Source organism: Papio anubis, chromosome 10, assembly GCF_008728515.1.
Source record: "Papio anubis isolate 15944 chromosome 10, Panubis1.0, whole genome shotgun sequence".
NCBI lineage: Eukaryota > Metazoa > Chordata > Mammalia > Primates > Cercopithecidae > Papio > Papio anubis.
This window is the reverse complement of record NC_044985.1, coordinates 114,142,632-114,157,717: the sequence shown is the minus strand read 5'-3', so window position 1 is coordinate 114,157,717 and position 15,086 is coordinate 114,142,632. Positions and strand designations below refer to the sequence as shown.

Sequence of the window (15,086 nt, the reverse complement as noted above, 5' to 3'; positions counted from 1 at the left end):
GGCCTTTCTAAGGTGTAGCAAAATGACACTATTATCTACCAGCAGAAGTTCACTGGGTTGTCTTGGGTTCCATGGAATATTGAGTGTAACTTAACATATTAATGCAATAAACAGGATAACTGCCACTTTAAAGAGCACCGTTCTATGACGTCACCCATATGTAATCAACAGAGCCCATCCTGATAAGTAAAACTTTATAACGATCTCTTGCCTCCCTGTAGTTCCCCAAAAGCTTGGGTGAAGCAAATGCAGAGAACAGGATTCTGGGCAGACTGGAGCACCTGCCTCCACTCTTCCCAGGGTCTGTGGGGCCCCCTGAGCCATCCCCATCCCACAGCCCTCAGGCAGCCTTACCCATTTTGCCACGTGCTTGGCCATTTTCCATCTTTGCTTCTGGGCTTTCTGGCACTTCTTCGGAGAAACCCATGACATAGGAGCACTTCTCATTTTCACATGCTGGTTGCTCTGCTCCTGGGCCAAAATTGTAATTTATGAACTTTTAATTTGCCCCAATAACCCTCTTTTCTGCACCCTGGTTGCTACCTACTTCTCTACTTTCTCCTCTGAAATCTTCTTTCACTGCTCCTCCCTATATTTGACTCTTCCTTCAAGTCTCCCTTTTTACCCTCTTCTGTCTTTTTTTTCATTATCAGAACTCTGTTTCTGTTTTTGTTATTATTATTATTTTTAATTTAATTTAATTTTATTTTTATTTTATTTTATTTTATTTTATTTTATTTTATTTTATTTTTTTTGAGACAGAGTCTCGCTCTGTCACCCAGGCTGGAGTGCAGTGGCCGGATCTCAGTTCACTGCAAGCTCCGCCTCCCGGGTTCACGCCATTCTCCTGCCTCAGCCGAGTAGCTGGGACTACAGGCGCCCGCCACCATGCCCGGCTAATTTTTTGTATTTTTAGTAGAGACGGGGTTTCACCGTATTAGCCAGGATGATCTCGATCTCCTGACCTCATGATCCGCCCGCCTCGGCCTCCCAAGTGCTGGGATTACAGGCTTGAGCCACCGCGCCTGGCCTGTTTTTATTATTTTTAAGTTATAATTACTTGGTACATCACATCATAGCAAGCTAGAAGCAAGCTCTTCTGATTCTCCTTCTTTGGTCATTTGGTAATCTTCTAGTTCACCAGAAACTAATGAGAAACAAAAGAGTTATTTTATTTTTATTATTGTATTTTATTATCTTTCAGTTATGTCAGGGAGAAGTGTGACACGGGTCTCACTGCCTAAAGCCGTTATGTTAGTAGGCCTTTATTCCTTTCTGGGGTCTGGAGAGGACAACCTATTTCCTTGTCTTTTCAGCTTCTCGAGGTCACACACATTCCTTGGGTGACCTCTAGACAGTGACCAGAGAAGAGTTCCCAGTGCTGTGATGCTGCACACTAATATTCTGAGCTAAGATGAAGTGCTCTCTGGAAAAAATATGCCTGCTCCTATAATCACGCCTGACACATAACAGAGTCATGCTCTCCCCATGTTTTGCACCTCCTTCTCCTTTTCTCTACTTTTATTTTTCTACCTGTAGTCCTGAGTAAAACAGAAAAAAATTAAAAAGCTCTTATCATTCCAGAAACTACTAATGTTCTTTGAAAACAGTAAGAAGTGGCGGAGGCTGCAGTGAGTGAGCCAAGATGATGCCACTGCACTCCAGTCTGGGTGACAGAGAGAGACTCAGCCGCACTTCCTGTTATGCATAACAACCCCATTTCAACCAAGCCTGAGTTTATGTTAATGAGGTGACCTTTGGAAATCCCTTTAGGATGGGTTTCACAGTTCTGCAGGGAATTGGAGATGGTTGGTGTGGGGAGATTTTCCACGTTTGGTGTCAAAAGTGTTGAGAATGTGAAAGTACAGATAAAACAGGAGCTTTTCTTCCCCCAAGGGTCTCCTCTTTGATGTTGACCATGGGCCATGAGCTGTGGTTCTCAACACTTCACAGTTTCATACTGACCTCCTACAGGGACATTTCTAAATCACAGCTACTTCCGGGTAGTTAGCATCTGTAAATCTGGCCTACTGACACACTTGGTTCTGATTCCTTTATGGTTGTTGAACCAACTATGTCTTGTTTTGGCCACTTCTCCAGACCCGACATCTGGGTAGGAGCTCATACAACCCCCTCCTTGACTTCTCCATGGTCCTTCCACGTCTTCCCTGATTCACAATTTCCCCTCAGAACCTTGGGCCCTCACCTCCCTTGTCTCCTTTTCCTCTTAGCAATGAGAAAATTTTTATTCTGTCATTTTTACCTTGTTCAAGACTTAGTTGGATGTCAGGCCTCTCTTCCCTTTCTTTTTGATCGCTTTCTTGGAAAGACAATTTGTCTTGGATTGCTGAAGAGTGGGAGAGAGAAGAAAGCAATTGAAGATCTGTGAGAACCAGGGACAACATCTGGAAATTGGCTTTTAGGAATTTCCAGCATTCGGGTGACTCAGAAGTCAGAGGGTTACACATGACTTAAACTTCTCCCATCATCTTCTGGGACAGAGAAGAGATGACCTCAACAATGAGCTTTTATGTGTCCTACACAGAAAGGGGATACTCAAAATTTAACGATAAAGAAGTAATGGAAACACAGTGAGTTGTGTTACCTGCAAAATTGTCATTTGGCAGGGTAGGCATATATCAAGTGTAAGGAAGAAACAGAGGGATTCCCTGGAAGGATAGTCTCAGGTCCTAGAGAGATTCCATCATAAAAGAGAAAACTGGCCAGGTGAAGTGGCTCACACTTGTAATCATAGAACTGTGGGATGGTGATGCAGGAGCATCGCCTAAGCCTAGGATTTTGAGACCAGCTTAGACCACACAGCAAGACCTTGTGTCAGAAAAAAAAGAAAACTAACAAAATCAGCCTGATGTGGTTGTGTGCACCTGTGGTCCCAGCTACTAAGAAGGCTGAAGCGGGAGAACTACTTGAGTCCAGGAAGTCAAGGTTGTAGTGAGCAGAGATAGCTCACTAGCCTGCCATCTAACCTGGGCAGAGTGAGATCCTATCTCCAAAAACATACATATATAAAAAATAAAAGAGAAAACTCCAACAGCTTTAAAGATGAGGCTAGAAAACAGGAAAACGTTGGCTTAATTGGGTCAGGGAGGATGAACAGTTCCCAAATAAACATAACAGGGGACACAGGGGCAGCTTGTGTGGACTTTAGGGTCTAAGAGTCAGCAGTATCTCCCTGAGGGTGGGTGGACTGCTGTGCTGGCTGGGGCAGTGGGCAGTGCTGGCCCAGGAAGGGGACAGTGAGCCTCAGTGCAGGTCACCCAAGCATAAGGAGTGCCAGAAACTAACACATGAGTTGTGGACACTGGGGTTAGGAAGGGAATCCCTGCAGTCCATGGAGAGGAACAGAGCCCCTGTGAATGTGGGCAGTAAATGTAACACTATTCCCTTCATCCCCACAGCCTGGGCCATCCTGCTTACAAACATAACATTGACTTGAAATTTGTGCCCAGATATGTGATTTCCTTTTTTTCACTTTTTGACTTGAATGACTTGTTACAACAATTATTTTAATCTAGATAATGTTAGTATTAATACAAATCAATAAGCCATACCATATATAACTGCCTAAACTTTTTTCCTTGTTTATAAATTTGTAGTATTTCTTTATTGCCTAGTAAATAAACTTCAAATTCCTTAGCTTTGGATTCCAGACTATTTACTATCTTCCTCCAATTGATCTCTCTTAGGTCAGCTCCTATACTGCTTCTCACTCTTGGATTTAGTCAGATCCAGTTTGTCCTGTTTTGCAGACATGCTTTCACGCTTTTATTCCAGTCGCCATAGCATCCACCCTCTTCAGGGCATGTGCTCATTTTTCTTGTGATGTCTCCATCTCTCATTTGGAGAACTGGGTTGAGATCAAACTGTGAGGGGAATAAAATTTTGCCAGGCGAGTAAAACAAAATAGAGGGCATCTTTACTGTGTACCATTATAGTAGTATAAATTACGCCTTCTCAGGAAAAAAGTCAAGAATCAAAACTTTAGTTTGATACAGCACCAAAAATAGTCGCTGTCAGAGCAATCAGTTTTGTGATTATTTGATTAACGTTTCTTTTAACCCTTGTGGGTAAAGGGTTAACAAAACTATTTATCCTTCAGTAAAGTCAAACTTGACCCGGGGTTAATTTTCTTGCTCATCATTCTAGAAATTTAATAAAGGTAGCCTTTTCCTGGTCTTAGTGGGCAAACCCTGGGCTTAGAAATGACCCATAACTGGTTGCCTGAAACTCTACATGAACTATAAATACCTGTAGGGAAGGAATAAGTGTGGTCTTCCTTCAATTGATAACTCTTACAACTTAGATTGTCCCTGTGGCACCCTGAAAGCTATGACTATGGAGTTGTTACAAGAGATATTGACTCCCACAGACATGTGGTGCTATGCCAAAGTGGATCCCGCACCCACAGCTAAGCTGTCACTCAAGGCAGGTAGTAGTCAATTTAGTGGGCTGCTATGTAGGCCACTGCAAGGACTCCCACTAAAGAGAAGAAACAACTGATGCTGCCCCGTTGGGGTTCTGTGTTTCTTATCTTCTAAGTCAATCTGATGCCAGCGTGGCTCTGGTTGTCCTGTGAGTCTAAGTGGCCAGTGAACCAGACCTCCAGGTATCTGTTTTACCATAACCATATACCACGGGCTTCAAGACGATGCATGACACGTCTATTTTGTTAACTACTCTATCCCCACTGCCCAACACAAAGTGTCACACATGGTAGGAGCTCAGTATATGGTTATTGAAAAAAATTGGCCCTGGAACTCAAAAGGTAGATAATAAACTTAATTACCATTGTTGAAGCTTTTACAAATGTGAATTAAATCGGGGTATTCCTGCATGTTGACCTCGCTGAACAGTGCTTCCAAAACTGGCAGGTTAAATGTCTTCTCCAGCTCACTGAGAACATTGTACACCACTCTTTGTACAGGGACCAGGTTTCTACAAGAATCTTGAGAATCCTTTAAAAATATTGAATGGAAAAAATACAAATACAGACTTTCAAGTTACAGAAGAGCCATAAAAATAAATTTTATGTTCACTGAATTTCAATTTCTCTTCACAGGTATCTTCGCATGTAAAGTTTCATAATTTTTACATATTTGTATAGCCAGTAATGAAAGAAGTAAATTCCATCTCCTTAAAAATACCCACTGATTGAGCCTGATCGCCTCACCCTTATTTACATTAGATGTAAAAAGGAACAACTTTGAAGGATAAAAGTGGGCTCAAAGTTCTTTAAGCGCCTGACTGATATGTTTTTGGGATAGACGTAGCAGGCAATCAATGAGTGGCTGTTTTGTTGACTGGACAACCTCTGCTTTTCCCCCAAGACTGATTTGGCCTGAAGGGCTCAAGGAAACCAGGAGACCATTCTCCCCTTGCTGTGAACTTGGCCACAGAGGAAGCACATTCATAGCCGGAGATGACTCGCTGCTCTGTATCTCCAGCAGGGCCTATGGATGGAATTTACCCATATTCCAAGACTCCAGAAATGCACAAATAAAGGAAAGACAAAGAAAACGAATGTGTTGGAGAAAGAATAACAAGCATCTACTTCCAAATTTCTCCCCTCTAAACACCAGTTCCCTGTGGATTTTAATGTTCTCAGATCTAGGTATTTTAAATTGATGTTAATTCTCTGTTAATTATGATTTCAGTAAATCAATTCATTAAAATTATTTTTAAATTTTGGTTTATGTTATAGTGTATGAATTCTACAAAACATTGTACATTTATGGAGAACACCTGTTTCTATTCCAGTTTCTCCAGTACCATTGACCCCAACTCCAGAGGGTGCCATGGAACACCATTTCCTTAGCTGGAAGTAGGGCCATCTCTGGTGACCTCTGCTTCTCCTCTTCTTTTCTGCCTTACAGGAGCACTTACAGAAATACTTGTAAAATATGAAAGCATATCTGCCAGGCTGTGAAATAAACTTCACTTACTTCAAACATTTTATCTGTGATGAGTTCACGGTCACGGAGGCCCTCAAGGAATGGAAATGTCTTTTTTATTGCATTTGAAATCTCCAGCTTATGTCTTTTGAAGTGCTTGAATATAGTGTCATAGAGAAGCCCCTCATCTACATCCTGGTCTTCCGTGAATATCCTAGGGAAAAAGGACACCATGTGAAAATGGTCGTCAAGATTCTGAGATGTTTGTGGAGACTGTAAGACCTTACATATAAAGGACAAGCTACAAAGAACGAACACCTATAAAATAGGTGATACTCAGTAGAGCCCAGAATAAATGGAATTGAAGCAACAAACAAAGATGTAATAGAAGATATCATGGAGCCTATGCAAGACTAATATAGAGGGTACTGAAAAAGCCCAGTCTAAACTGAACAAAGTCATTGTAAAGATATCTTCACCTAACCATATCTGGAATATTTTTCAAAATAAAAGTATTAAATTCCTACAGAATCTAGATGGAGTAAGCAGGTCATCCATAGAGAAATGAAAGTCAATGGAATGTAAATAAAAATCTAACCTTGAAAATGCATCTTAATCAACAACTGAGAGAAAACAAATTTGGCAAAATAAAAATAAGATGTCCCTCTCTAATCTATAGCTGCTAGGAAGGAAATACGATCATATATCATAAAATTAATTCATAAATAATACAGCGTGGTTTAATAATGATAATAATACCATATTATTGAGAATTTCATGAGAATATCAGTGATATCTCCTGGAACATCTGGCTCTGCTTTGTGTTAATATAAATCTGTCTGTACTATTGCTATATACGGTTAATCATTTTAGGCATCTGAATTTCAGAAATTGCTGCTGTTTCCTGTTAAAGCAATTTTAAAGCTGAGTCTCTAATTCTAGTTCTTAGTTGATCATGTTATTGCTCTGATAATGTTTTAATCAACATCTCAGTATTCCTAAATGTTATGAAAACTTGGGAGATCTTTTTATCCAACCGGAAGAGAATTATAGGCACTTCCCATTACGCAGCATAAAGCAGGACACAATCATGTCACATTATTGGTTTGAATTCCTGTAAAAAAAAAAGTTTCTGGTTAAAGATCATTAAAATAATAACAAAGGAATTAGATTTACGATGACAAAGAGAATGGTGGAGGACAATGAGCACATAAGAGATTTCAAATAAAATCTCGAAGACAAAAATTGGTCAGAAAAGTGCTAGTTGCAATAATAGGTAGGGGATGCTCCCAGAGGTTAAGAAAGCAATCGTGGTGCTCTACAGAATTCTGAAGAAACAGTGGAGATGTGAAGGGAGACACACAACTAAAAACTGATTTGTTATTTGAAAAATGAGCAGAGCAATGCATATACTGCTTGTCACCCTGCATGCTGACTACATGCAGCCAGGCAGCCTCTCAGGGGCAACCATTGCTGTCATTTATTCTGTCATATGTTCATACTGCCTGCTCTTGGATTTCATATAAATGGGTAAAACATATACATGCTTTTGTGTCTGTCTTATTTTGCTTATCATCTATGTTGCTGTGTTGAACAGTTAGTTTATTCATTTCTACTGTTGAGTGGTATTCCATTGTGTGAATTTACCACAATCTGCTTACTCATTTTTCTGTTGATGGACATTGGAGTGGATTCCAGTTTGAGACTAGTATAAATAAAACTGCTGTTCTTGTGCAAGTCTTTTTGTGGAAGAATGTTTTCATTTCTCTTGGGTAAATATGTGGGAGTGGAATTACTGGATCATTGCGTAAGAGTACATTTAACCATTTTAAAACCTGACAAACTGTTTTTATAAAGACTACCAGTGATGGCCTTTCTAGTTTTAGCCATTCCAGTGTGTACGATGTAATATCTAATTTTAGTTTTAATTTGTATTTCTTTAATGAGGAAATTATGTCAAGCACGTTTTCAAGTGTTTACTGGCAACTTATTTATTTTTTGGTGAAGTGTCTGTTCAAATGTTTGACCCATTTATATTATTGAATTTTATTTTATTTATTGATGGGTAGGAGTTTTTTATAGATTATGGATAGAAGTGTTTTGTCTGATTTATGTATTGTAAATATTTTCACCCAGTCTGTAGCTTCTCTTTTATTTTCTTAATTATGTCTTTTGATAGGAAAAAATCTTTAACTTTGATGATGTTCAATTTTTTATTTTTTCTTTTATAATTAATGACTTCAGTGTACTCTCTAAGAAGAATTTGCCACTCCAAGGTCATGAAAATATTCAAAAAGCAATTTACAATATAAGCATGGGTTTATATCTCTACTTTCTATGCCATACCATTGATCTGTTTGTTTACCCTTATGCTGATATGATTTTGTGTTAAATACCATGGCTTAAAGAAAGTCTTGAAGTCAATTAGAAAAGATTGTCTTGAACTTTCTAGATTCTTTGATTTTCCACGTATCTTTTCAAATCAATTTGCCAATTTCTACAAGAAAAGGCTTTTGGATTTTTCTTGGGTTTGATTTGAAACTATAGATAAATTTGGGGGAGCTGACAACAATATTGAGCTAGAAATCTGTTAGCGTTGTATATTTCTCCATTTATTTAGATAAATTTTAAAAATCAGGCACATCTTTCATTAAATTCATTTCTAGTTATTTTATTCTCTCTAGCACTACTTTAAATGATATTGCTTTTCAAATTCCTTATTACCATTATAGGAAATATAATTGGTTTGAGAAACATTAACATTTATGGCATTGCTAAATTCATGTATTAGTTCTAGTAAAGTATTTATAGATTTCCTTTATATTTTAAAGAAAATAATGTCATCAGCAAAAAAAGACTGATTCACTGTTTCTTTCCCCAAAATAACAATTATTTCCTTTTTTGGATCTTATTTCACTGCTCAGGAGTTTAAATACAATGTTGCAGAGAAGTGAGAGACAACTTCCTTGTCTTATTTCCAATTTTAGGGAAAAAGCAACTAGCAACATCACTAAGTGTGATGTTTGTTATGCCTTTATACATATTTTTACCTCTTTCCCTTTCTTTCCCTTCCTTTCTTTCTCTTTCTTTCTTTCTTCCTTTCTTTTTCTTTCTCTTTCTTTTTCTTTCTTTCTTTCTCTTCTTTCTTTCTTTCTTTCTTTTTTCTTTTTTTTTTGAGACGGAGTCTCGCTCTGTCGCCCAGGCTGGAGTGCAGTGGCCAGATCTCCGCTCACTGCAAGCTCCGCCTCCCGGGTTCTCGCAATTCTCCTGCCTCAGCCTCCCGAGCAGCTGGGACTACAGGCGCCCGCCACCTCCCCCGGCTTATTTTTTTGTATTTTTAGTAGAGACGGGGTTTCACCGTGTTAGCCAGGATGGTCTCGATCTCCTGACCTCGTGATCCACCCGTCTCGGCCTCCCAAAGTGCTGGGATTACAGGCTTGAGCCACCGCGCCCAGCATCTCTCTCTCTTTCTCTCTCTTTCTTTCTTTCTTTCTTTCTTTCTTTCTTTCTTTCTTTCTTTCTTTCTTTCTTTCTTTCTTTCTTTCCTTTCTTTCTTTTCTTTCTTTCTTTCTTTCTTTCTTTCTTTCTTTTTCTTTCTTTCTTTTCTTTCTTCTTTCTTTCTTTCTTTCTTTCTTTCTTTCTTTCTTTCTTTCTTTCTTTCTTTCTTTCTTTTCTCTCTCTCTCTCTCTCCCCACCCCACCCTGCCACTCCCCTCCCCTCCCCTCCCCTCTAGTACCCTTCCTTCTTTGAAGGTTTTACTCTGTTGCCCAGGCTGGAGTGCAGTAACGCAATCATAGCTCATGGCAGCCTCAAACTCCCGGGCTCAAGTCATACTCCCACCTCAGCTTCCTGAATAGCTAGGACTATAGACGTTACCATGCCCAGCTAATTTTTTATTTTATTTTTATATTTTGTAGAGAGAGGTTCTCGCTTTGTGGCCTAGGCTGGTCTTGAACTCCTGGCTTCAAGTGATCCTCCCACATTGGCCTCCCAAAGAGTTGGGATCACAGCTGTCAGCCACTGTGCTTTGCATTCCTCAGTATTTCTAACTTGCTAAGAATTTTATCATGAACTACTAATTTTATCATATGCATCTACCAAGATATTCATATGACTTTCCTACCTATCTATTCCTAATTTGCTGAGTTCCTACCTATTCCTAATATGCTGGAAGTTTTATCATGAACAGATGTTAAATTTTATCAAATGCATTAATGAGATATTCATATGATTTTCCTTCTTTATTTTTTAATTGGTGAATCACATTGATTGATTTCCAAAGCCTTCTCTTATGTAGAAACAAATAACCACAGATCAATAAACATTTGAGGAAATACTTCAATATTAGAAAGACTAGCGTAAAAAAAAAAAAAAAAAAAAAGAGAGAGAAAAAAGTTATCCCAGGAGAAACAGATATTATGGGAAATGGGGGGAAATTCCAAATAGTAACTATTTGAATTAAAGCTTCAAATTATATCAACAAACTTAAAATGTTGAACAGGGTTGGTGAAGAAAAACTGAGTTAAGGAATTTGTTTCAAGTATGACAACAATATGGTGGAAAAATATGGTTTCAGATTCAACTGTAACAATTACAGAAATACAGATTAAACAATGAACTTGAAAAGTTGAAGGTAACTACTGATTGAGTGAAATCAGATCTTATAAGACCTATGAAACTCTGAAAATAAAAATAAAGAGCAAACATAGTTTGCATTTTTAGAGAGATAAAACAAGAAAAACAATGAATTATAAAAGGTAAAACAGAAGAAAGGTTGAAAAATTATAACACTGAATATACCTGAAGAAATGATACTGAAAGGCAATATTAATGATATTGGAAGCATCATCAATATTGATGATATTGATACTGATTGGAATCAAAGATAGAATCCAACTAAAGATGCAGCGACACAAAATATGCTGAAATCAAAAATAGGCAATTTATGGTATGTAACTTCAAATAAAACAAAAAGCAGAACAGTTCCCATTAATGTCAATTCAAAATTCAAGAAACAAATAATGGGACAAATGTTTTATGGGCATTGCAAAACAATTCACCCCTAAGTTTTTACTCTTTCCATATACCAAAATGGACAAAATATACAGGTTCTAGATAAGTTAATAAGAATGAGTTATTATTTAATCTTGTAACTTAAAAACAGAGAACACATCATCAATATTTAGCATAATCTTGGCCACAAAAGAAGTCTCAATAAGTTACAATCAATAGAATTGAAACATGTTGCATAAGGAAAATAAATTTCTTAAGATTTTAGAAAGCAAAACAAAACACACTGTGTTGGGTTAAAGATGAAATAAAACTTGTAGTTACAGGCTATTTAGAAACAGAAAGAAAGAGAAAGGTAATGACAATGAGACTGAATAAGAGAAAAAACAGTTCAACATTCGAAAATCTCTCTGTAATTTTACATCAGTAAATAAAAGGAGAAGTATTTGAATATATTCACAAATGATTTTAAAAGGGAATTTGGTAAGTCCTAACAGCTATTTTTAAAAATAAAAACTGTATATGAAATAAAAACTAACATAACATGAACTCTCTAAAATCAGCAAATGTTATGGTAAACATGAATGGTGAAGTCATTTAAATAGAAAACCATATAGGAATGTCTACTATTACCACCATTATACATATATACACACATATATATATGTGTGTGTATGTGTGTATACAAATATATATATACACACATACACATATGCATATTTTGGAAGCTTTAGTTAATACGATAGGCTATGAAAATAAAACAATTAGTATACATACTAAAATAGGGTACAGTATTATATGTTCTATAATTATATACATAGAAAAACTAGACAGAGACCTAATAAAATTCATGAGAAGTAGAAAATTAATTTGTCAAATGATATGGTTTGACCCTGTGTCCCTACCCAAATCTCATGGCAAATTGTAATCCCTACGTGTTGGAAAGGGACCTGGTGGGAGGTGACTGAATCATGCAGGTGGATTTCCCCCATACTGTTCTCATGAATGTGAGTGAGTTCTCATGAGATCTGATTATTTAAAAGTGTGGCACTTCCTTCCTTGCTCTCTCTCATTCCCTCTCTCTTGCTTTGACTTGTGAAGAGGTGACTGCTTCCCTTCACCCTCTACCATAATTGTAAGTTTCCTGAGACCTCCTAGTCATGATTTCTGTTAAGGTTGTGGAACTGTGAGTCAATTAAACCTCTTTTCTTTTTAAATTACCCAGTCTCATGTAGTTTTTTACAGCAGTATGAGAAAGAACTAATACACCAACGAGTATGAATAAAAAATAGATATATAAAACTTACTAGTTCTTATTTGGAACAACATAAGTTAAAAAAATACTCAGACTCAATAGCAAATACACATGTATATATTTATAAACATCTTAAAAGTATAGGAACTATAAAAATTTTATTGAAGAAAATTAAATAAGATCTAAATAAATGGAGATATATAAAATGCTCCCAATTAGAAAAAAAGTAATAATTTTAAAGCATCAATTTTTCTGAAATTATTATGTAAGTATAGTGTATTTGCAACCAGAAACCCCATTAAAACTGAATAAAGTCCAGGTGTGGTGGCTAATGCCTGTAGTCCCAGCACTCTGGGAGGCTGGCATGGGCAGATCCCTTGAGATCAGGAGTTCAAGACAAGCCTGGGTAACATGTCAAAACGCTGTCTCTACAAAAAATACAAAAATTAGCTGGATGTGGTGATGTGCACCTGTAGATCTAGCTACTTGAATGACTGAGGCAGGAGGATCACTTCAGCTGGTGAGGTTGGGGTTACAGTGAGCCAAGGTCACACTGCTGCACTCCGGGCTGGGTGACAGTGAGACTCCGTCTCGGAAAAAAAAGAAAAAAAAAACCTGGATAAAATAATCTAAATATTGAAATGACAGAATGTCTGAGTCAATAAAGAACACTTTGAGACAAGAATAGTTAAAGGAAGATTTCTCTTAATAGATTTAAACGTTCTTAAAAAGCAATACAGATATAAAAGACAGTGTAGAAAAACATTTTCAATATGTATGACAAAGGGTTAATATATCTGCCATTAATAGGCAAAGACTAAAGTCTACTAATAAAAAATAACCACCCCTCCAAAATGGACCTGAACAGGCAGCTTAAAGAAAAGAAAATTAAAATGTCCAATACACATATGAATACGTTCAAACTAAAGCATCAATGAGAAACCATTTCTCACTCATTAGATTGGCAAACACAATTTCGTTAGTGACACTATGCCATGTGGGAGAAGATTCAGAGAAACAGGCACTCATGACTGATGTGAGCATGAATTACTACAGCCTTTTCAGAAAAGATTCGGCAACATCCGCTAAATTTTAAAATATACTACAGACTGACCCAGCAAATCCAATTTTGGAATCTATCCCATATAAATAAAAAGATCAACATGTATCCTATAGAAACAAGAACTTCAGAACTTTCAATGCTCCCCATTTCTTCAAGAGTGAAACCCAGATCCTTACACTGTTCAAAGGGTCTGTAATGATCCAACCTTCTCTCCTCTCCCCTTGATCACTTCTGTCTGGTCACACTCACCTCTTTGTTGTTTCTTAACTAACCAGACATACTGTAGCCTTAGGGAATTGATATTGGCTGTTTCTTCTGCCTAGCATGGATACATGTATCTATGCCGTGGACTAATTTCCTTGTCTCTTTTTGATCCTTGATTCACTGTCACCTTCTCAATGAGACTTGCTTTGACCAACCTATCAAAAATCACAACCACAATCCCCCAGCCTGCCCCCATACTCCCAATCCCCTCATCTGCCTCTATTTATTTTTCCCGTGCTCTTATCACTCCCTAACATATTAAATAAATTACACATTTGTTTGTTTATTGTTTATCATCTTCTTCATTGCCTCTCTTCTCCCAAAAATACGTATGCCATAAGGGCAGTGGTGTCTGTTTTGTCCATTAATTTTTCTTGAGTACCTGATATATACAAGGTGTTTAATAAATATTTGTTGACTACATGCTCATAAATACAAAAGTATTTATTGAAGCATTATTTTTAGTAGTAAAACAACAACAACAACTACTCAACAATAACACATATCTCTAAACCTGAAAATAACCTAATTGTCCATTTGGCTGAATGGTTGAGTGCATTATCATAAATGTACACTGTTGAAATATTACATAGCTATTTAATTGTAGCAATTTAGGTTGAAGGTAATGGTTTTGTTGTTCAATGAAAACATCATGTTCAGATTAATATATTATGATCCCATTTTTATATAAATTAAACAAAAAGTCTCTCATTTGTATATAAAATTCAGAATAAATGTTAGGGAAGGCATAGAACCACTACGCCCCAGGTGTTAACACTGGCTTAGTGGACAGTTTCAGGGTTCTAACCAGGTCCCTTCAGATCTTTCTTTTTACCATTTTTTTGGTTAACATCAGAGAAAAGAGAAATAATAAATAAATAGAATAAGACTTCAGAGTAAGTCTATTTATTTTATTTTATGTTTGAGATGGAGTTTCTCTCTGTCCCCCAGGCTGGAGTGCAGTGGCTTGATCTCAGCTCACTGCAACCTCTGCCCACAGGTTCAAGCAATTCTCCTGCCTCAGCCTTCCTAGTAGCTGGAATTACAGGTATGTGCTACCACTCCTGGCTAATTTTTGTACTTTTAGTAGAGACGGGGTTTTGCCATGTTGGCCAGGCTGATCTCAAACTCCTGACCTCGAGTGATCGGCCCACCTCGGCCTCCCAAAGTGCTGGGTTTACAGACATGAGCCACCCTGCCCAGCCTAGAGTAAGTATATTTAACACCCCCAAAACTTATTCAGTGATATTGTTTCTATAAAACAACCAACTAGTAAACTTAGAAATGTCAAAAATTGAGTTCTCAAATTCAAAATTAATGGTAGGCAAAATAATAAAACATGTGGGAATGAACTGAACAAACAGAATGCAAGACTTGTATGCTGAAAATGACAAAACATTACTAGACAAATGAACAATCTAAATAAATAGAGATACCCATGTTCATGGATTGGAAGACTCAATATATTTAACCTGGCAATTCTCTCCAAATTGACCTATAAACTCAATGTGATTCCTATCAAAATCCCAAATGGCTTTTTTGAAGAAATTGAGAAGCTACTCCTAAAATTTATATGGAATTG

General features: G+C 37.3%; 1 protein-coding gene across 5 annotated transcripts in view; it reads right to left on the bottom strand.

The window, feature by feature from the left end:
• SP140L (SP140 nuclear body protein like) overlaps window positions 1-15,086 on the bottom strand; it is a 64,180-nt gene that overhangs the window by 31,394 nt on the left and 17,700 nt on the right. For 4 of the 5 annotated variants that reach the window (XR_002516300.2, XM_021924093.2, XM_021924091.2 and 1 more), the window contains exons 3-6: window positions 5,964-6,126; window positions 4,808-4,976; window positions 2,264-2,347; window positions 355-471 (exon numbers count right to left, since the gene is read on the bottom strand). Coding sequence is in view for 4 of the 5 variants with exons in the window: in XM_021924093.2 (XP_021779785.2) it covers window positions 355-471; window positions 2,264-2,347; window positions 4,808-4,976; window positions 5,964-6,126 (533 nt within the window). In the remaining variant the exon portion in view is untranslated. The remainder of the gene's footprint in view (window positions 1-354; window positions 472-2,263; window positions 2,348-4,807; window positions 4,977-5,963; window positions 6,127-15,086) is intronic. The other variant, XM_021924094.2, reaches the window with a different exon arrangement.